Source organism: Triticum dicoccoides, chromosome 4B (assembly GCF_002162155.2).
Source record: "Triticum dicoccoides isolate Atlit2015 ecotype Zavitan chromosome 4B, WEW_v2.0, whole genome shotgun sequence".
Lineage (NCBI taxonomy): Eukaryota > Viridiplantae > Streptophyta > Magnoliopsida > Poales > Poaceae > Triticum > Triticum dicoccoides.
Window position 1 is genome coordinate 634,307,140 of NC_041387.1, and position 22,744 is coordinate 634,329,883.

At 45.6% G+C, this 22,744-nt stretch overlaps 1 protein-coding gene and 1 pseudogene across 1 annotated transcript; one reads left to right on the top strand and one right to left on the bottom strand.

Annotated features, from left to right (window-relative positions):
* Nucleotides 1-473: 473 nt before the first annotated feature.
* On the top strand, nt 474-2,172 carry LOC119291932 (vacuolar protein-sorting-associated protein 33 homolog). The gene is made up of 3 exons (XM_037570745.1): nt 474-1,572; nt 1,718-1,799; nt 1,940-2,172. Exons 1-3 carry the CDS (start codon nt 1,442-1,444, stop codon nt 2,015-2,017), a joined length of 291 nt encoding a protein of 96 aa, XP_037426642.1. The 5' UTR covers nt 474-1,441; the 3' UTR covers nt 2,018-2,172.
* Nucleotides 2,173-2,461: 289 nt separating this feature from the next.
* Nucleotides 2,462-22,744, bottom strand: part of LOC119292927 — an 87,353-nt pseudogene continuing 67,070 nt past the window's right edge.

Genomic DNA, 22,744 nt, shown 5'->3' on the forward strand with positions numbered 1-22,744 from the left:
GCCCGTCCCTCCATCGTTCCAGGCCGCGACGCCGCCCCCTCCCAGCGGCCCTCCCGGCCACCGCGGCGTCTCCCGCGGCCCTCCCCACCACCACAGCCCGCCCCTCCACCGAGCCAGGCCATGGCGCCGCCCCCTTCCCGCGGCCCTCCCCGCCACGGGGCCATCGACAATTCAGATTCAGGTATCCTTGTCGCATGTTTGCTGCGCCCATCCCGCTCGCGGTGCTCACGGCCACTGTGGCCCTTGTCGACCGTGAGTCCTGGCCTCCCTGCCGATCTTCTCGGCAAGCGTCCAAGTTGCTTGCGAGACTTGGTCATGCTGCGGCAATCTTTCCCATCGATCTAGTCCCTATGGATCACGGCCTAAAGATTGCGATTTGGAATGCGTGTGGGCGGTCACACCTAGCCCACAGTGGAGAGTGGGGAGCTGTATGAGGGACACCGCTGACCGCATCACCAGCTGTGCACAGTCCTGACCCCCATGCTGACACTTTGGGTGGGCCAAGGGAGGGGGAGGGGGGAGGGTACAACGCACACCACCTCCGGTGGAGCCACCTGCCGCTGCTGCACCCTTGCCAAGATACACCCGTCACTGACCACCACTAGGCATCTAGGGCAGCCCTTGGGCGACGACATGTTGGAGGGCGCGAGAAGCTCCGTTGCTCTCGGTGGCAGCAGCGAGCGGACGAGAAGAGAAAGAGGCCAGGTTCATTGGCGGAACCATGGCTCGTCAAGCCTGGGCGGCTGCCTGGGCTCAGCTGGTGAACTCCACTGAAATAGTAGAAGAGAGCAAGGATTCAAACTTGGTGATCCCCTACCCTTGGCGTGATGGTCAGGTCTAAGTAATCTGAAGAAAGGAAGCAACGAACCAATCTGCAAGCTGCAACATCTGAAGAAAGGAAGCAATGAGCTATTGTGTGCTGGGATGCACACGTCATAGGGTTAGACCTGTTTAGTCATGTGGTGGTGGGGAGGGGAATGGAGGTGGGAGCCTTTTCGGAGGCGTGAACTATCCTTTCTTGCCTTCTAAAGGGTGGAAGTTCTTCGTTCATTTTCTACATGGATTTCTCGTGCTTTGTTGGGCTCAACCTTAGCTTGTTGCTTTGCTGTGGTTCCATGTGTCTGTCGGTCTAGTAACTTAGATGACTGTATGCTGTCATTTCCTGATTTATTTGCATGTGAAGGGTACAAAACGGAAAAATGCTAATGGGTACCGTTTTAGCCTACCAATTGCCATACTGGTATGAAACAGTAAGTTTTTTCATGTCTAATGCCAAAATAATATAGGTCTGATAGAAGATTCAATATTTGCCAGTGGCATATAGAAAGTTTCCCCCAAAATATTTTGTGCAATCCACTCCCTTGTTTTTGGCTTTTAGGATATCAAGCTGCTGTCGATTAGTTTCCTCTGATCTGTGTTGAAATACTAAACTAAGCTAACCATGCCCAGGTGTTACGAGTACATTGAGGAGATTATACAGAAGCAAGAGCCTATTGAAACTGTACTTCGCCTTCTAGTGTTATTTTCCCTTACAAATGCTGGGTTACCCAAGAAGAATTTTCACTACTTGAGGTATTCTTATATTTCTTTATAAATCACTGTATTTGTGAGATTTCATGATACTTTGTGTTAAAACTCCATGTATATTTTCACTTTACAAATTTGCAACATACTAAATGTATGTTATAGTCTTGATTCATGTTTCTGCTTTTTCTAGGCGGGAAATACTGCACAGTTATGGCTTTGAGCACATGCCCTTGTTATACAATCTGGAAAAAGCTGGCCTTGTTAAAAGGCAGGTTAGTCAAAGTAGCTACTCTCAACTTGGTTTTCTTCTTGTTTCAGATCCTTAAGCGGCTCCACAATGGTGTTCTATCTTGTTATATTTATTCCAGTTCCTCTCGCATCAGTTTCTATAATATACTATCATGTTGTGCAGGAATCAAGGACTAATTGGCCTGTTATTAGCAGAGCTCTCCAGCTTATAGTTGATATAAAGGATCCTGAAAAGTATTAACTGCATAAACTTCAGACTTACTTTGGCTTCTCTTTCAAGTTTCACTTATAAAACTTTATGCTGAATTAATCTCCACAAATTTTTCATCTTTCAGAAGGTGTAGTTTATTAATGTATTTTTTTGTTTATTTTCAAAACTGGCTAATTATGTTCTTAAAAAGTACCCATACTGATCTGCAAAACACTTGCAAATTTGAGATTGTTATGTATATTTCCAAACCGTTGACAAACAATACAACAATTGAATCGAATAATTGTCTTTTATATAAGCATCTACACAAAAAATTGGTCCATCTGGACAATATTCAAGCATGTAACCATGCAAACAAATACTATTATTAAACACCAAACACAAACAGATTTGTTTCATAGGCATTCTACTTCATCATTTCATAAATAAGTTCAGACTTCAAAAGTACAACCAAGAGCTAGTAATATCATATATTTAAATATTCGTACTCCATGATCCATTAGACCATCGCCTAATAACCAAAAGTACAACCATTGCTTCTACTGTTCGAGCAAATGATGTAAGACTAGCAATATTATGAGCAAGGGCACCCTCAATAAAGAAGTCACAGATATAATCATAAGTTATCTTTGCTTCTTTGACCTTGTAATGTGCATTCACTGTAGTTTGCTTTCCTAATCCTGGCCGTGCTCGATACTTATCCATTGGACCCTTGGTCTGAGGCTTCTTAGGAACTTGAGAGCTTCCACTTGCTGTAGTAGCAAGATAATCAACGATTGCGCAATCTGAATCCTCATTCCCACTCTGACCATACATCTCTCTAACCTCCTCTTGCAACTCCAACATTTTCTTTAGTGATTTATCCTTCTTTTTCTCATTGTCAGCTATCAATGTAAGCATCTGCTCTTTAACATGATCAGGAACCTGTCGGCAACATACATAATCCTTTTTTATTCCAGCCAAGTGCTTCTTAAATCTGGTAATGCCACCATTGAAAAAGTTCAAGCAGTATCTGCATCCAACTCTGTTCTTGGTTCTGAATTCATCAATAATTGGTAAAGCATGCTCCCAGGCTGGATCTTTTCGTGTTCTTCCGGTTGCGGCAGCAGAAGAAACCCCTGATCCTACTGATGACATTGTGCTAGTAGCCTACTACTGCAAAAAGAAAGAAAGAAACATAAGCTATTTGCAGAAAAAATAAGTAAACAACATTTATTAGTATAAAGAAAGGAAAAGAATGTACATCAGTAAAAACTGAATATATAGAAGAACATTTATCAATATAACAAAAGAAAAAGACTGTACTGTGAAAGTTTATCAGTAAAAACTGAATATATAAAACAAAATTTAACAGTACAAACAGAAGGCAAAGACTGCAAGTTTATCAGTACAAACTGAATTCATAAACAACATTTAACACTACAGATAAAATGTACAGAGTATGTACTGAGTACTATCTACCGGACGAATTTACCAGTATAAACTAAAATTTGTTCAGTGATGCATCTGCTGCTTGTTCTAGCCGAGGAGAACTACGGTGAGCAGTGAGCTGTGTACAAATAAAAAGCAGAGACTATGTACTGTCGTACTGACCTAGGATCTGGGCTTCCCCCAATTTTGTCTACTAGGCTATGCATCGATCAGTATAAATTAAAAGCAGAGAGAGCCTATACCTTGACTCCTTGAGGTGGTGAAGCGCGGTGAGAAGCAGCAGTTGGGAAGCCAGGCAGCCGGATTGGGACGTCGAGAAGTAGGGCGTTGAGCAGCTGCGCAGGAAGGGGACAGCGGAGCGGATGTGGTCGCTGCCATCCTGGGTCTGCCATGACCCACGAGCCCACGACTCGCTGCGTTGGCTCGTCGTCGACCGGTGAAGGGCATCGAGCCGATCAAGAAGTGGCCACCCAATCAACGAAATTAAATGGGGCAATATAGTCACTTTGCCATCTGCTGGCAGATGGCAAAGAGCTTTGCCATCAGCTGGCAGATGGCAAAGAGGCCACGTGTCATCTACATGTAACACTTGGGCTGGCCTATTTGGGCTCTTTGCCATTTGACAGTAGATGGTAAAGCATTCAGCCTTTGCCATCTGCTGGCAGACGGCAAACAGCCTGCAGCCTTTGCCATCTGCTGGCAGATGGCAAAGTATGCCGTTAGCCTTCTAACGGGGCTAACCCCGTTAAGAGGCTTTGCCATCAGCCAGCAGATGGCAAAGAAGCCTTTACCGGCAGGGTTTCAGACAAACTGTTTGCAGCCTTTGCCATCCGCCGACCATGCCTTTGCCATCTGCCTTGGCAGATGGCAAAGTGCCAGATTTCAGTAGTGAGGGTAGGCTTTCACCTGTGCACGAGGGGGATGCGAGGGGGAGAATCTGCTCCAATGCCTCAAGGAAGGAGAATTGTGCCAGAAGAAGTTGCCTTTGGAGTGGCCGCCGTGTCAGACAAGGATTTCCCTCAAAAACACGTCCAGCCACCAGATCTGTCCAATAGAGCCCAGGGGATGACAGTCGCATCCGCTAGAGGGCAGGGCTGGCACGGATCTAAGTAGATCTCCAAGACTTGCCAGCACACCACCGCGGGGACGCCGGAACGATGATGCCCCCCCCCCACCCATCTCCGGAATGCGGCAGTCGAGGCATTTGGTTCTTGTGGTGGTGACATCGCGATGGTGATTGTGGATTTAGGTTTTGGAGTGGAGCCCTTGTGACTGGATGAGGTTGAGGCAAGTGTTGGGTCAGGGGCGAGAGGATGATCCGGTGGATGGGTGGGGGCTAGGAGGTGGACGGAGTCGGAGGGGAACCACATTGTTGGCGCAACGAGGGGAGGAGGGTCACGTACGTGCCCACCAAGTTGCTTGATAAACTTTTTTAGAAAACAAGTTGTTTGGTGATTGGAAATGCGTGTTTGCATTGCACATCTCATATCCTCATGCTTTTTTCATTCATAAGATATTGTTAGTTTAGTTCTTTTTTATAACCCATAAATTCAGGGGGAAAACAGAAAGAGAAAGAAAAAAGGCAGTGCCTTAGTAAGGTATCATGCCATGTTACGAGTAAAAAATCATTGATCTTCCACCGTTGAACAATGGTTTAGTAGCGAACCAACATGTGGTTGGATGGTTAGAGGGAAAGTGGTATCACCTGCCCACCAGGGTTCAAATCCTGGTGTTCACATTTGTTCCTGGATTTATTTCAGGATTTCCGGCGATGCACATTCAGTGGGAGGAGACATTCCCGTCGACGACCAGGTGCCTACGGTAAATTCGTAAATTTCAAGATGATATGCCGGCTCGGACTTTCGAGGTGTTCATAGGGGTAGGGTGTGTGTGTGTGCGTTCATATGGGTGAGCGTATGCACGTGTATATGAGCGTATGTTGGACATATGAAAATGCATAGGAATTTCAAACGATTCCATATAGAAAAAAGGTAAAAGCAAATCCCCATAAGTTTTGTTTCTTTAAAAGCCTATGAATTTATCTGCAAATATCATAAAACAGACCAAAACAAGCATCACACAAAGCCAACATTCATTTTGCTCCAAACTCATGGATTTGTTTAATCCCAGATCATCAATCCTCCGGCCGAACACATGTCAGTAATGCAAGATCCTAGTGTTAACATGGAAGCAAGGAAAATGGTCAGCACAACATTAACCAGCAAAACCTAGGCCCAGAAAACAATATAGAGAATATAACGTTTATTTGGTCCGATCAGTTTTCCCTCATCATGTTAGGGTTACCTCCTCGCTTGCCCCACGGCAGCAGCGAGATTTTTCTCACCCCCTTGTCCTGACTCTTACCCGCAGCATATTCGGGCCGACTCAGGCCCACTACCTGGCCTTGGTGCGGCTATTGTGAGGATTGAAGGCATTGTGGAGTATACATCGTGTGACACCCTGGATTTTCTTTTCAAAAGGGGGAAAGACACTGGCCTTTGCATCATCATGATGTACACATCCATTTTTATTAAAAGGAAATAAATAGGTGTGAAACATCCATAGTATCAACTAAAACGACAAAAAGAAAAAGAAAACACCACAAATGGTGGGTACAAATGAAAAATTACGTGACTTAACCACACAATCTATTAGTGACATGCCAGCTAAACCGGTTGAATAACACCTGTGAAATCATCTTCAGACGGTTGTCTAGTGTGTTTTGAGGACGGTGTCTAGATCGTCTTCCCCTACAGTCATGGTCTAGTATAGATGATGAAGTAGTTTGGTTAGTTTGAAGACAATCTTGCAATGTTGTGTTTGAGAAGGAAGAGCTATTGGCGGCGGAGGTGGCCCATTGGCTGGCCACCATCAAACTCCATATGGATAAAGAATATAATTAATTTTGTATTTTTAATAACATAAGAATTGCACAAGACTTTCTTGTGAAGTGAAGTCCACATCATTAGGAGACAACCTATTCACATCACAGTTTTCTTGTTTGGGAGATTGGGATAGAGTTATGGAGGGAAGTCCATGGCAATTTTGTGGTAGCCCGGTACGTGATTCTATCCCCGTACGATGGCTTCTCCGAGCCGTCTACAATCGAGCTCTAAGTGCAAGATTTGGATTCAGATTCATGATTTGTGATATGGGTATAGCTCGATGGTGGAGTCACTTGCATCGATGGTGGGAGAGTTTGAGGCTGGTGAAACATTCTCCAGCAATTTTTTTGGGAATTTCTATTGGGACAGGGTTTTGATTGACGCCAGAAAGCCTCTCAAGAACCATGTCTCAATGGAGAAATATTGCAAGTACCATTTTTTCCTAGTTTAGTAGGAAAGGCTCCCGGATTGGTGTGTTGTTTGTGGCATCTTGGACACATCAATACTTGATACGTCTCCAACGTATCTAATTTTCCAAACACTTTTGCCCTTGTTTTGGACTCTAACTTGCATGATTTGAATGAAACTAACCCGGACTGATGTTGTTTTCAGCAGAACTACCATGATGTTGTTTTATGTGTAGAAAAGAAAAGTTCTCGGAATGTCCTGGAAATCCACGAAGGCACTTTTTGGAATTAATAAGAATTTTTGGCGAAAGAATTAATGCCAGGGGGCCCACAGCCTGTCCACGAGACAGGCCCCCCCTAGGGCGCGACCTCCTATCTCGTGGGCCCCCTGGACCTCCACCGACGTCAACTCCAACTCCATATATTCCGTCTCGGGGAGAAAAAAAATCAGAGAGAAAGTTTCATCATGTTTTACGACACGGAGCCGCCGCCAAGCCCTAATCTCTCTCGGGAGGGCTGATCTGGAGTCCGTTCGGGGCTCCGGAGAGGGGGATTCGTCGCCGTCGTCATCATCAACCATCCTCCATCACCAATTTCATGATGCTCACCGCCATGCGTGAGTAATTCCATCATAGGCTTGCTGGACAGTGATAGGTTGGATGAGATTTACCATGTAAGCAAGTTAGTTTTGTTAGGGTTTCATCCCTAGTATCCACTATGTTTTGAGATTGATGTTGCTATGACATTGCTATGCTTAATGCTTGTCACTAGGGCCCGAGTGCCATGATTTGAGATCTGAACCAATTATGTTTTCATGAATATATGTGTGTTCCTGATCCTATCTTGCAAGTCTATAGTCACCCCTTATGTGTTATGATCCGAAAACCCCGAAGTGACAATAATCAGGATACTTCTCGGTGATGACCGTAGTTTGAGGAGTTCATGTATTCACTACGTGTTAATGCTTTGGTATGGTTCTCTATTAAAAGGAGGCCTTAATATCCCTTAGTTTCCGCTAGGACCCCGCTGCCACGGGAGGGTGGGACAAAAGACGTCATACAAGTTCTTTTCCATAAGCACGTATGACTATTTACGAAATACATGCCTACATTACATTGATGAATTGGAGCTAGTTCTATATCACCCTATGTTATAACTATTGCATGAGGAATCGCATCCGGCATAATTATCCATCACTGATCCATTCCCTACGAGCTTTTCATATATTGTTCTCCGCTTATTTACTTTTCCGTTGCTACTGTTACAACTGCTACAAAAACCCAAAAACATTTATCTTTACTTTTGCTACTATTACCATTATTTCATACTACTTTGATACTAAACACTTTGCTGCAGATACTAAGTTATCCAGGTGTGGTTGAATTGACAACTCAACAGCTAATACTCAAGAATATTCTTTGGCTCCCCTTGTGTCGAATCTATAAATTTGGGTTGTACTTCACCCTCGAAAGCTGTTGCGATCCCCTACACTTGTGGGTTATCAAGACTAATTTCTGGCGCCGTTGCCGGGGAGCATAGCTCTATTCTCTGAGTCACTTGGGATTTATATCTGTTGATCACTATGAAGAACTTGAAAGACGCTAAGACCAAGATTTTGCCCTCAACTACGAGGGGAGGTAAGGAGCTTCCATCTAGCTCTGCGGTAGATTCTCCTTTCGTTATTAGTAGGCTTGCGACACCTAAACCTGCTACTGCTATGAATTCTGATATGTCGCATGTTATTGATGATGCCACGTCTGCTATGCATGATGAAACTACTTCTGTGTGTGATACTACTTTGCCATTAAGTGAATTTCTAGATGAACAACTTGCTAGAGTTAGGGGGAATGAAACTATTGAAGAACCTATTATTGATGATAGTGATGACGAACGTTCCCCCAATGATTATGTATTACCTGTTGTTCCTAAGGGTTATGTTATGAATGAAGCAGCTGCTATGGAAATTCTTGCTTGCAATGATAGAAATGATCTTAAAAAATTATTAGCTAAATGGAAGCAGCAGTCTCTTAATGCTAGAATGAAACCCGATCCTGTTTTTGCTACTTCACCTATCTGTGTTACTGATAAGGATTATGAATTCTTTGTTGATCCTGATATTATTACTTTAGTTGAATCTGATCCTTTTTATGGCCTTGAATGTGAAACTGTTGTGGCACATCTTACCAAGTTGAATGATATAGCCATCTTGTTCACTCATGATGAGAAGTCTCGCTATTTATACATAAGATATTTCTGTTCTCATTAAAGGGTGATGCTAAGACTTGGTATAATTCTCTTGCTCCTGGTTGTGTGCGTAGTCCCCAGGATATGATTTATTACTTCTCTGCTAAATATTTCCATGCTCATAAGAAACAAGCTGCCTTGTGGCAAAAATATAATTTTGTGCAAATCAAAGAAGAGAGTCTCCCACAAGCTTGGGGGAGGCTTCTCCGGTTACTTAATGCTTTGCCTGATCATCCTCTTAAGAAAAATGAAATACTTGATATCTTTTATAATGGACTAACCGATGCTTCCAAGGACTACTTGGATAGTTGTGCTGGTTGTGTTTTCACGGAAAGAACAGACGACGAAGCTGAAATATTATTGAATAATATGTTGACTAATGAAAATAATTGGACTCTTCCTGAGCCAGTTCCTGAAGTAATTCCTGAACCAATTGAGCCAACTCCTGAGCCTATTCCTAAACCCACTCTGAAGAAGAGAGGTGTTTTATTTCTCAGTCCTGAAGATATGCAAGAGGCAAAGAAATCAATGAAAGAAAAATGTATTAAAGCTGAAGATGTTAAGAATTTACCACCTATTGAAGAAATACATGGTCTTAATTTACCGCCTAAAGAACCACATTGTCTTGATAACCCGACACAGGTAGTAAAGGTAAATTCTCTCTATAGATATGATAAAGTTGAGATACCATCTACTAAATTTCATAGCCCATCCTTAGATGATTTTGATGACTTTATGGCTAGACAAGAAAGTTTTAATGCTTATGTTGGTAGAGAGTTAAAGAATAACGCTTTCGAGATAGGACGCGTAGGTGATAATCTGGCTAGAGTTAAAGATGAACTTCACCGCGTTAGCAAATATGCTTCTATGGTTTCTACTCAAGCTGAGCAAGTACTCAAAGCTCAAAATGATTTGCTTGATGAATTGAATAATAAAAATGACTTTGCCGTTAGAGTGGCTACTAGAACTAGTAGAATGACTCAGGAACCTTTGTATCCTGAAGGCCACCCTAAGAGAATCGAGCAAGATTCTCAGAGAAATAATTTAGAGGCACCTAGTTCTTCTAAGAAGAGGAAAAGAAAAATGATAGAACGTTGCATGCTTCTTGTGAACCTACTTTAGACACACCCGAGAATCCCAATGATATTTCTATCTCTGATGTTGAAACAAAATTAGGTGATGAACATGAACCTAGTGATAATGTTAATGATAATGTTCATGTTGATGCGCAACCTAGCAAAAACAATGATGTAGAGATTGAACCTGGTGTTGATCTTGATAACCCACAATCAAAGAATCAACGTTATTATAAGAGAGACTTTGTTGCTAGGAAGCACGGGAAAGAAAGAGAACCATGGGTTCAGAAACCCATGCCCTTTCCTCCTAAACCATCCAAGTCAAAGGATGATGAGGATTTTGAGCGCTTTGCTGAAATGATTAGACCTATTTTCTTACGTATGCGCTTAATTGATATGCTTAAAGTAAATCCTTATGCTAAGTACATGAAGGATATCATTACAAATAAAAGAAAGATACCGGAAGCTGAAATTTCCACCATGCTTGCTAATTACACTTTTAATGGTGGAATACCAAAGAAACTTGGAGATCCGGGTGTGCCAACTATACCATGCTCCATTAAAAGAAATTATGTTAGAACTGCTTTATGTGATCTTGGAGCCGGTGTTAGCGTTATGCCTCTCTCTTTATATCGTAGACTTGAATTGAATAAGTTGACACCTACTGAAATATCTTTGCAAATGGCAGATAAATCAACTGCTATACCTGTCGGTATTTGTGAGGATGTGCCTGTTGTGGTTGCAAATGTCACTATCTTAACGGACTTTGTTATTCTTGATATTCCCGAGGACGATAGTATGTCTATTATCCTTGGTAGACCTTTTATTAATACTGCAGGGGCTGTTATTGATTGCAACAAAGGCAATGTCACTTTTCATGTTAATGGCAATGAGCATATGGTACACTTTCCGAGGAAACAATCTCAAGTTCATAGCATCAATTCTATTGAAAAAGTTCCAACTATCATTTTTGGAGGTTTTGAATTTCCTCTTCCTACTGTCAAGAAAAAATATGATATTCTTATTGTTGGGGATTTTCATATCCCCGTTGAGGTAACTTAGTGTTATTCGAAATTTCTCCGGTTCCATGTTATTCGGAATGAGTTTGTTAACAAGACTTGATCAACCTTGTTAGCGAGTTCATTTTGATGATCACGAGATGAATGAAACTAGAAGGCACAACCTTATGTACCATCTTTTTACTTTCTGTTATTTACAATAAATAAAGAAAAAAAAGTATCCGTCTGTTTCCTGAATTATCCGTGCATTAAAAAAATAGTCCGAAAATAAAAGTGCTCCAAATGCCCTACAAATTTAGTATGATTTTTTCTGGAATATTTGAGGATTTTGGGCACTGAAAACACTGCAGGAGGGGCAAGCACCAGGCCACGAGAGATGAGGGTGCGCCCCCCTGTAGGGCGCGCCCCCCTATCTCGTGGCCCCCTGGTGGCTCCCCTCCACTTATGCCAGCACCCACACACTTCATCTTCTACCCAGAAAAATCCCCATCCAGCTCAAGCACGAGTTCTAGCTCGTTTTGCTGCAATTTTCGATCTCTTAGCTCAAAGCTCCATTCACAAAACTGCTTTGGGAGATTGTTGCTTGGTATGTGACTCCTCCATTGGTCCAATTAGTGTTTGTTCTAGTGCTTTATTCATTGCAAATTTTTGCTACTTAGGTGACCATATTTTTGAGCTTGCATGTTAAATTTTTGAGGTCCCAAGCAATTCCAATGCAAGATATGGGATCTAGGCACTTGTAGGAGTAGTTGCTATCAATCTTGTTTAGTCTTGTTCACTTTTATTTTGAAGTTACTAAAATTTCAGAAATTTTCAGAAAAAGAAATATGCTTAGAAGAATGTACCAAGGAGGTTCCTTGGCAAAGAAAGGGCCAAGGATTGCTATACGTGAACAAGATATTAAATTGCCAAGGGACGCAAATGTACGGGCTTGTGAGTGGACATCCGATGATTTTATGGCTGAAGCAGGCTTCAAGGAAGAATTTGACGCGTATGTGCGTAATGCCGAGCTGGAGGACTTCTTACAAGATAAGTGTCCTCAATATTATCAATTGACCGATTCCTTTGTTCGGAGGTTCGAATATATTTTTGCGCGTAATTCTCCTAGTGTCATGTTTGATATTTATGATACGTCGTATACCATGGATTTAGAGGATTTCACAACTGCTTGCAAACTCCCGCAGTGGGGTAATATTAATGATCCTCCCAAATCTGAATTTAGAGATTTTTTTTCTAATATTACTGTGGGAGAATCTAGGGACGTAGCACAAGCTACCATAGGGAGCATTCATTTTCCTGTTATACATTACTTTGCTCTCTTTATTGGTAGATGCATTAACGGTAAGGACGAGGTATGTCACATGAGTGCACCTGATCTTTGTGTCCTCAAGAGTGCTGTGTTAGGTTATAAAGGTTATAACTTAGGGGCAATAGTTGCACGTAGGTTGCAGAATAATAGTAGAAAGGGAGATTTCTTTGGAGGAATTCATGCAACCCGTGTGGCTAATTTTCTTAATATAGCTCCACGAGAGGGGGATATGATTGTACCTCTTGTTTAGTTGGATAAAGAAGCTATGTTTGATCATCATTTTCTTGAGAGGAATGAACAACTCCTCCATTACAGACTAATCTATGACAGATGCAACGTCGTCCCTGTTACTCTTCCTGCTCCCTACCTTTTTGATTATCAGGCAAAAGGAAGATATGTTGTCACCAGGTAAGAAGCAACTGAATATGAGAGGGGAATGGAGGCAGCTCACCAACACGCTGCTGCTCAGGAGGCGGTAGCCTCTGCATCTCAGTACTACCCGAGTTTCACTTATGGATATCAGCCAGGCGGTCCTTGGTATTAAACCAACTTAGGCCAAAAGCCTAAGCTTGGGGGAGTACGTATTTCTCACCGACTTTACATTCATGTTCACACACTAGTCGTCGGTGCTCATACTCTTTCATTGTATTATCCATGCTAGTTTAAATTTCTTTTTCTAGTTTTCTTTTTGTGTGTTTGATAAACCTTAAGAAAAACCAAAAAAATTAGTTAGTTTAATTCCCTTGCTTGTAGTAGAATTAAAATGAAAACCCAAAATGATTTCTATTTCTTCTTCTTACTTGTTGGGAGCTTTCCCGTGTAAATAGTTTTATTTTCTTTTCTTTCCTTTGGGGGTCAAGAAGACCATATTGAAAATGCTTAGTGGCTCTTATATGCATGATTGTTTATTTAATTTAGAGCCCATATTACTTGTCTTCTCTCTTGAGTTGAACGCTTGCAGATTCTAGCTTAGTACAATGCACGTACAATCTTATTATTATACACATCGTTCGGTCGTGCGAGTGAAATGCAATAATGACGATATATGATGGACTTATTGGGATGAGAAAAGCTGGTATGAACTCGACCTCTCTTGTTTTTGTAGATATGATGAGTTCATCGTTCCTGAGTCAGCTATTATGAAGTAAACATATTTGCAATGACATTTAGAGATTATAGTTACTAGTGCCATGCTTGATTAGCTATGAGTTATAATGGTTTACCTTGCGTGCCAACATGCTATTAGAATGATTATGATGTGATATATGATGGGATGGTTGTCGGTGTCAAAACCGGCGGATCTCGGGTAGGGCGTCCCGAACTGTGCATCTAGACGGATGGTAACAGGAGACAAGGGGCACGATGTTTTCTACCCAGGTTCGGGCCCTCTCAATGGAGGTAAAACCCTACTCCTTCTTGATTAATATTGATGATATGGGTAGTACAAGAGTAGATCTACCACGAGATCAGAGAGGCTAAACCCTAGAAGCTAGCCTATGGTATGATTGTTGTTCGTCCTATGGACTAAAACCCTCCGGTTTATATAGACACCGGAGAGGGCTAGGGTTACACAGAGTCGGTTACAATGGGAGGAGATCTACATATCCGTATCGCCAAGCTTGCCTTCCACGCCAAGGAAAGTCCCATCCGGACACGGGACGAAGTCTTTAATCTTGTATCTTCATAGTCCAGGAGTCCGGCCAAAGGTTATAGTCCGGCTATCCGGACACCCCCTAATCCGGGACTCCCTCAGTAGCCCCCGAACCAGGCTTCAATGACGATGAGTCCGGCGCGCAGATTTGTCTTCGGCATTGCAAGGCGGGTTCTTCTCCAAATTCCATATACCTGTTGAATAGTGTCCGACTGCTGGTGAATGTTGTGCTCCTTGGCTTCTGTGCCCAATAATGGCCATCTTCCACGTGTCAAACGAATGTGAAAAGCCAGGGTGTTTTTTCATTTACCCCCTAGCTGTGCAAATGAGCCGCCCATAAAAGAGACGGGGATTTATATCAAAATCACACCATCGTCCCTCCGCGAGCATTCATCGGAGCGCATTCAACAAAGATCCATTCCATCATGGCCAGTCGACGCAGCTCCTCTTCTCGCCTTCCCAGCCCTCAGCCCATAGATTGGGAGAGATGCTCCGTCCCGCACAGCAAGCTAGTGGCGCTCCAAGCCAAGGTGTTTCTCCCCCCAGCCTACATGGTCCCGGTTTGAGCCGGGCTTGCCACCTATAATGGTGGAGAGCAAGCGGAGAGCGTCCCCAGTCCCTCCAAAGGAGAGCGGGTATGCCTTGTCCCTTATTTGATAAGAGGGCTCGGATTTCCAATTCATCCGGTTCTCCGGGGGCTCCTGGAGTTCTACGGCCTCCAGTTGCACAACCTTACGCCTGCCTCTGTATTGCATATTGCGGGCTTCATAGCCCTTCGTGAGCTGTTTTTGGGCATCGAGGCTCATTTCGCGCCGTGGAAGAAGTTGTTCTGCCTTGTGCCCCGTTCTCAAGAGGGGTCGATATATCAAGTGGGTGGAGCCGAACTATGGCGCATCACCGGGACCGGATATCTATCCGGAACCCCAAAGAAGGCGTCCGAAGACTGGCCTTCAGAATGGTTTTATATAGAAGATGTCCCCCTGCCGGACCCTGTTCGGATCGGCCTCCCTGAGTTCGATAATGCTCCTTTGAAGAAGCACCTAATCTGGCGTCCACGGAGCCCTCAGAAGGAAAATGACAAGGATGTCCTTTATCTGATGAGCCGGATAAGGTTGTTAGCTCATTCCGGACTGACCATGATCGAGGTCATGGCCACATGCATTATGCGGGGGGTGCAGCCGCTTCAGTATAGAGGCCACCCCATGTGGGATTTCAACAGGGAGGACGACGCCACCCGGTGCGGCCGTAAGGGGCCGGAATCGGCTGCCGCTCTAATAAAGATCTTGTTCGTTTTGTACAAGGGAGAAGAGGAAGAATTCCTCCGCGTCAACCCACGGGGCGGATTTTCTATGTACAATCCTCCAAGCTGGGTAAGCGGACACTTTCACTCGCCATCCGTCTCATATTCCCATAGTTAAGTATTCAGTCTAGCAATTTCAACGCAGGAGCTACGCCAGGCTGTAAAGGAGATAAATAGCCCTCCTACACAACCCGAGGACCCGGACTCCCAAGAGGACCCGGACTTATCTGTGGAGCTGATCGATGGGGTGTTTCATCAATTGAGCAAGGACAACACCTTAGTGGCCATTATGGCCAATTATCACGGACTACTTCCAGCCTCACGAGTAACTGAGACCGAAGTCCCAGTACTTTTAAGATGATCCATCCGTGCTTATTTTTTATCACAGTATACCAATGGTGTTTTTGCATGGGAAGTCCTTGAGGCGGAGGGCCGAGCCTGCGGTGGCTAGCCAACAAGGGGCAGCAAGGCCCAGCATGCTGAAAAGAAGTGCGGTCCGGATTGAGACGCCGGTGCAACGGTATGGCACGCCATTTTATTCCCAGGTTTTATTCCCCCAAGGCATACTAACACTCATGCTCTCTTTAGGAAGAAGAGCACTCGCCGGACTATATCCGGAGAGGTTGCCAATCGCGCCTCCACCGGCCAGGCTTCAAGGCCGGGTCCGGAAGCGGGGGCAAACACGAGGCGCGCACCGGACGCTTCTCCGACAGAGGATGTGGACGGGCTGTCTGCCACCAATTCTGGGGTGGAGAGTGTCATGAACCATAGGCGTCGCCGGACAGTTCTTCGTGACGCTTGCTTTTCCCAAGAGGCATTGGATGCCTTCAATATGGGAGATGCGTACCTCCGTGCCGCTCAAAATGGTCTAGCCAGAGCCACAAAGCAGTATGTAAAAGACATACGGGTGAGAAAATTTGATGGTTATATATGTCAGTATCCCCCGAGACTTGAAACAGTTAGAATAACTGATTTAAGGATCATTTGTTATGCAGGATCTTACAGACAAGAATACCCAACTGTCCCAGGAGCTGGAAGAGTGCAAAGCCCAACTTGAGGCCGCACTAGCCGCGGCGGGGGAGGCCAAGGAGACCCCCTCTGGTAATATATGCTTCGAAAGATAAGTATGTTGTGAAGTGCGGCATGCGTGGAAATCTGACAATAACATTGTAGATGGCGCCGGAGTGGATCCGGACAAGCAAGAACTCTTGCACCGGTTAAAGGCCGGCGAGAGCGTGCTTACGAGGGTGAGGAAAGAGAAGAATAATCTCCAAGATGCCAACACCCAGCTGGGCGAGGAACTAAAGGATGTTCGTGCTCAGATGTCGGACTCCGTGAAGGAGAATCGACAGCTTCGACGCGGCATTTATAGTAAGTGCTTGAACAAACTTCGAAAAAGAGTTCGGCGAGGAAGTCGATTGACAGAGTTATGTCTGTAGGTATGCTGACAGGTCGGCCTGCAGAGGAAATGCCCGGTTCTACGGGTGACCTTCTTCCTGGGCTCTCACAACTGCACGAACGAGTTCGGCAGGTAATGCAAGGCGTCGCCCAGGCCTTGTGGCCATCTGTCTCCATGCCCGAAGACCTTGGAGAGCTTGTAGAGAAGTTGAAGGGAGCACGTCGGCGCTTCCGATTATGGAAGATATCGGCCTGCCATCAAGGCGCCAGGGAGGCCTGGGCCATGGTGAAGACACGGTACATGAAGGCTGACCCAAACCACATGGCCGAGGTCAGACCTGTGGGGCCCGATGGGAAGGAGATCCCTGTGAGTTTAGTGTACGGCCAGGTAGAGTTAGCCGCCAAATATTCCCAACAGGACTGTAAACTAGACAACCTGTTGGATGGTATTGAAGAGGAATATACGCAGTCAAATTGACTATGTAATTTAAGATGACATGTAAAATGCCTTCTAGCCGGATTGTAGATCGTTTGTCGTGGCTGACCTTTTCGCTTCAACCTCGGGACCCGATACTCCAGAGTGTGTCTGAATACCCTCTCGGTTATGTAAGAACCGGGGAATGCGTGGAGACCAGGCATAGGGGTCATTAGTGCTTGAACAGACAAGTGCCCAACTAGTTATGTTATATTACATGGTTAGTAAGAAACATCTTCCAGGGAGAATAATTCTGTTAGGGGTTCCTTTCCCGGGGTGGCATGCCCTAAAGTGCATGTCCGGACTGCGAAAAAAGCAGAAAAGCATCTAGGGGCGGATAAATAAACAAGTGAGAAATCATCTTTTAGTTCACCGACCGAATATTCCCTTAAGAATGCTAGCTTTCGGCTTCGCCCAGTCTGAGGTACACATCCGGCTGACCCAGCAGTAACAATCACAGAGGTGCTCCCTTTACCGCCTAGCCAAATAATCGGGAACGTAGGGGTAAGCACAGGAGCCAGGCAACCCATCTTGGCCAAAACTTAAGTCATATCGATGCGTATAATGGTGAATAAAAGGTACATGCGGAAGTGTGACACATGTGTTGGGCATGAGGCCCGTATAAACAAGCTTCTGTTAGAGAAGCCCCCAGGTATAATGAGCGCGGATAGCGCGTCAATTGTGTGCGAACAAGGCGCGGATGAGCCCTTAAAGGCTGTAAGAGAAAAGGAGGGAGAAGAAGAGAAATATAAGACAACTAATGTGTAAAAAATAGATAGAGGAAGGAGACGAACACAGAGTCCGGAGCTAGGCGTAGAATCTTCGGAGACGGGCTGCGTTCCATCGGCTCAAGTCGGTTATCCGACGCATCTCGCAGACAGTATGCTCCACCAGTCAGGACTTGGTCAATTATGAAGGGACCTTCCCATTTGGGCTTGAGTTTGTCCTTTTTCTTGTCCGGCAGGCGTAGGACTAACTCGCCAACAGTGTAAGTTTTGGCCCGTACTTCTCTGCTTTGATATCTTCGAGCCTGCTGTTGATAGAATGCGGAACGGGCTTTTGCCACGTCACGCTCCTCCTCCAAGGCATCCAAATTGTCCTGCCAATCGAGTTCGGCTTCTCTTTCTTCGTACATGCGCACGGGAGGTGAGTCATGAATTATGTCGCAGGGAAGAACTGCCTCTGCGCCATATACCATAAAGAATGGTGTGAATCCGGTGGTGCGATTCGGTGTGGTCCGCAGCCCCCAGAGTACAGAGTCGAGCTCCTCTACCCAGTGCGTGTTAGATTCCTTGAGGGACCGCACTAATCTGGGTTTGATGCCGCTCATGATTTGACCATTTGCTCGCTCGACTTGACTGTTGGTTTGTGGGTGATAGACTGAAGCGTAGTCGAGCTTGATGCCCATGTTTTTGCACCAGAGTTTGACCTCATCGGCCATAAAGTTCGTGTCATTATCAGCGATGATGCTGTGGAGGACGCCGTAACGGTGTACGACCCCTGATATGAAGTCTATCACTGGTCCGGATTCGGTCGTCTTAACAGGCTTGGCCTCTATCCATTTGGTGAATTTGTCCACCATGACCAGTAGGTATTTTTGCTTGTGGGTTCCTCCTTTAAGGGGTCCAACCATGTCAAGCCCCCAGACCGCAAAGGGCCAGGTGATGGGTATAGTTTGGAGGGCGGTGGGTGGCATATATCTTTGGTTAGCAAAGAGTTGGCAACCGACGCATCGTTGGACAAAGTCCTGAGCATCTGCCCGGGTCGTCGGCCAATAAAATCATGTACGGAAGGCCTTGCTTACAAGGGCCCGGGCTGCAGCGTGGTGCCCGCCGAGTCCGGCATGAATTTCAGCCAGAAGATTCCGCCCTTCCTCTTCGGAGATACACCTTTGAAGGACTCCGGTGGTGCTTTTCTTATAAAGCTCTCCTTCATGGACTTTATAGGCTTTAGATCGCCGCACTATGCAGCGTGCCTCGTTTTGGTCCTCGGGAAGTTCCTGCCTAGTTAGGTAGGCTAGGAATGGTTCTGTCCACGGGGCAATGACTGCCATTATTACGTGAGCTGAGGATGTTACTTCGTTGGCAGAGCCTCCCGTTGTGTCAGAATGTTCGGTGTCGGACAGTGTGGTTGGGTCCGGGCTGTTATTTCCGGACTCTCCTTCCCATAATACGGATGGCTTGAATAGCCTCTCCAAGAAAATGTTGGGGGGGACTGCATTGCGCTTTGCGCCGATGCGTGCCAAGACGTCTGCTGCCTGATTGTTTTCCCGGGCTATAAGGTGAAATTCGAGCCCCTCGAACCGAGCTGACATTTTTAGGATGGCGTTGCGATAAGCTGCCATTTTAGGATCTTTGGCATTAAAGTCTCCATTTATTTGGGATATCGCGAGGTTCGAATCCCCACGCACCTCTAGGCGTTGGATGCCCATGGAGACTGCCATTCGGAGACCATGTAGAAGGGCCTCGTATTCGACTGCGTTATTGGAGTCCGTATACATTATCTGGAGTACGTATTGAACTGTATCTCCTGTTGGGGACGTCGGAACGATGCCAGCCCCCAGACCAGCTAACATTTTGGAGCCGTCGAAGTGCATGATCCAGTTGGAATATGTGACATACTCTTTAGGGAGTTCGGCTTCAGTCCATTCGGCGACGAAGTCGGCCAAAACTTGCGACTTGATAGCTCGCCGTGGCTTATAGATTATGTCAAACGGGAGGAGCTCAATGGCCCATTTGGCAATCCAGCCCGTCGCGTTGCGGTTGTTTATAATATCGTTAAGAGGTACTTCGGATGCTACTGTTATCGAACACTCTTGAAAGTAGTGTTGCAGCTTCCGGGATGCCATAAACACCGCGTACGCTATCTTTTGATAATGCGGGTACCGTGACTTGCATGGAGTGAGGACAGTGGACACGTAGTAAACTGGTTTTTGAAGGGGGGATTTGTGTCCGTCCGTTTCTCGTTCGACGATGAGCACTGCGCTTACAACTTGATAAGTTGCCGCAATGTATAATAGCATTGGTTCGCCGATGTTAGGCGCGTCCAGGACCGGGTTTGTTGCCAATATGGCTTTTATTTCTTCGAGTCCGGCCGTGGCAGCATCCGTCCACTCGAAGTGTTTGGTGCGCCGGAGGAGGCGATAAAGGGGTAATGCCTTTTCTCCCAAGCGGGAGATAAAGCGACTTAGAGCCGCCACGCATCCAGTCAAATTTTGTATTTGCTTGAGGTCCTTTGGAATATCCTATTGTGACAGAGCTCGGATCTTGGCTGGGTTTGCTTCAATTCCTCTACCGGATACAATGAATCCCAAGAGCTTTCCGGCTGGTACGCCGAAAATGCATTTTCCGGGTTAAGTTTGATGTCATATGCTCGAAGGTTATCGGATGTGAGCCTCAAGTCGTCTACTAGAGTTTCGACATGCTTGGTTTTGACGACCACATCATCTATGTATGCTTCCACTGTTTTGCCGATCTGGTTTGCCAGACATGTCTGAATCATGCGCTGATATGTTGCGCCGGCGTTTTTGAGCCCGAAGGCCATTGTGTTAAAGGAGAATGGGCCGTATGGGGTGATGAATGATGTTATGGCCTGGTCTGGCTCTGCCATCTAAAATTGATGGTAGCCGAAGTATGCGTCGAGGAAACACAATGAATCGTGTCCTGCGGTAGCGTCGATAATTTGATCGATGCTGGGGAGGGGGAAGGGATCCTTTGGGCAAGCCTTGTTGAGGTCCTTGAAATCGATGCATAGGTGCCAGGATTTATCCTTCTTTGGTACGATCAGCAGGTTTGCTAGCCAGTCCGGATGTTTTATATCTCTGATGCATCTGGCCTCCAGTAGTTTGGCTAGCTCCTCTCCCATGGCTTGTCTCTTAGGTTCGAAGAAACGCTGAAGAGCCTGCTTGACAGGCTTGAATCCTTTTAGGATGTTTAGGCTGTGCTCGGCTAGCCTCCGTGGGATTCCTGGCATGTCTGAAGGGTACCAGGCAAAAATGTCCCAATTTTCGCGTAGGAATTCTCGTAGTGCGGCGTCTACATCAGGGTTTAATTGCGCCCCTATGGAGGCCGTTTTTGTAGGGTCCGTTGGATGGACTTGGAATTTGACTATTTCATCCGCCGGTTTAAAGGAGGTGGACTTGAATCTTTTATCGAGTATCACGTCATCCATGTTCACTGTGGAGCACAACGCAGTCAGTTCCTCGGCCGCTAGGGCTTCAGATAGTGACTCAAGGGCCAGTGCGGCTGTCTTATTTTCGGCACGGAGTGCTATGTCCGGGTCACTAGCAAGGGTGATGATTCCGTTGGGTCCGGGCATTTTGAGTTTCATGTACCCGTAATGGGGTATAGCTTGAAAAATTGTGAATGCCTCTCGCCCTAATAGAGTGTGGTATCCGCTGCTGAACGGGGCCACTTGAAATGTGACCGCCTCGGACCTGTAATTATCCGGCGTGCCGAACACCACATCCAGTGTGATTTTTCCTGTACAACACGCTTGCCGACTGGGGATTATTCCTCTAAAGTTTGTGTTGCTTCGCTCAATGCGGCTCCAGTCTATTTCCATTTTTCGAAGGGTTTCCTCATAAATGAGGTTCAATCCGTTGCCACCGTCCATGAGTACCTTGGTAAGGTGAAAGCCGTCCACTATTGGACCGAGGACCAATGCGGCTGGTGCTCGGGCTGTTCGGAATTTAGGTTCATCACTGGCATTCAAGGTAATAGCCGTGTCATTCCATGGGTTTATTGTTGCTACTTGGTAGACTTCGGCAAGGCTGCGGAGTGTTCATTTCCGCATATTATTTAATGCGAAAGTCTCGAAGACTGTTAATACCGTACTGGTATCCCTGGGCTGGTACTCTGTAAATTCTGGAGTTAGAAGCTCCTCGCCACTTCTGGCCACCTACCGGAGTATCCAACATGCTCTAAGGCTATGAGTTGGTGTGGCGCCCTCTGTACTATGAATTTTACAGGATCCATTGAGACATCCCTCCAGTACGGTTCCATGCCCTATAAAGGGTTTTTGCTTTTTGGTGTTTAACCCAGGTGCCTGGCGATAATGCACCCTTTTATTTCGGACTGGGGTTGTATTCAGGGCCGGATTGTCCCAAAATTTTATTTCGGTTTTCCAGCCGCTTTCCATCACACAGTACTTTCGTACTATGGATGCCAAGTTGGTGAAGCGTGTAATTTCATGGCGACTTATGGCGTTGAGGATTCCGTTGTCCGTGCAATTATTGTAGAAGAATGAAATTGCATCCTCCTCGCGGCAGTCCTCTATCCTGTTCATAACCAGGAGGAATCTGGCCCAGTAATGGTGTACTGTTTCTGCGGGCTCTTGCCAAATTTGGGATAGATCTCTTATATTTGGGTGGGCGGGTGTAATTAAATCCGGAACCTCGCCCAATCTGAGACTCATGGGCCAAGGAGTTTTCAAACTCGGAAGCTTGGGTTCTTGGATGTTGTCCAATGAATCTAGCCCGCTGCCTGACTTTAGGTTCAGGGCTTGAGTGACGTCGTCCCCTCCGCAGGTATCCGACTTGGAGGGATCGGGAATCCGGACATA

Excerpts from the sequence above, each read along its gene's own strand:
- LOC119291932 (XM_037570745.1), top strand. The coding sequence starts at position 1,442 with ATGCCCAGGTGTTACGAGTACATTGAGGAGATTATACAGAAGCAAGAG. Across the intron at positions 1,573-1,717 it reads AAGAATTTTCACTACTTGAG|GCGGGAAATACTGCACAGTT; the intron begins GTATTCTTATAT and ends TGCTTTTTCTAG. Across the intron at positions 1,800-1,939 it reads CTGGCCTTGTTAAAAGGCAG|GAATCAAGGACTAATTGGCC; the intron begins GTTAGTCAAAGT and ends CATGTTGTGCAG.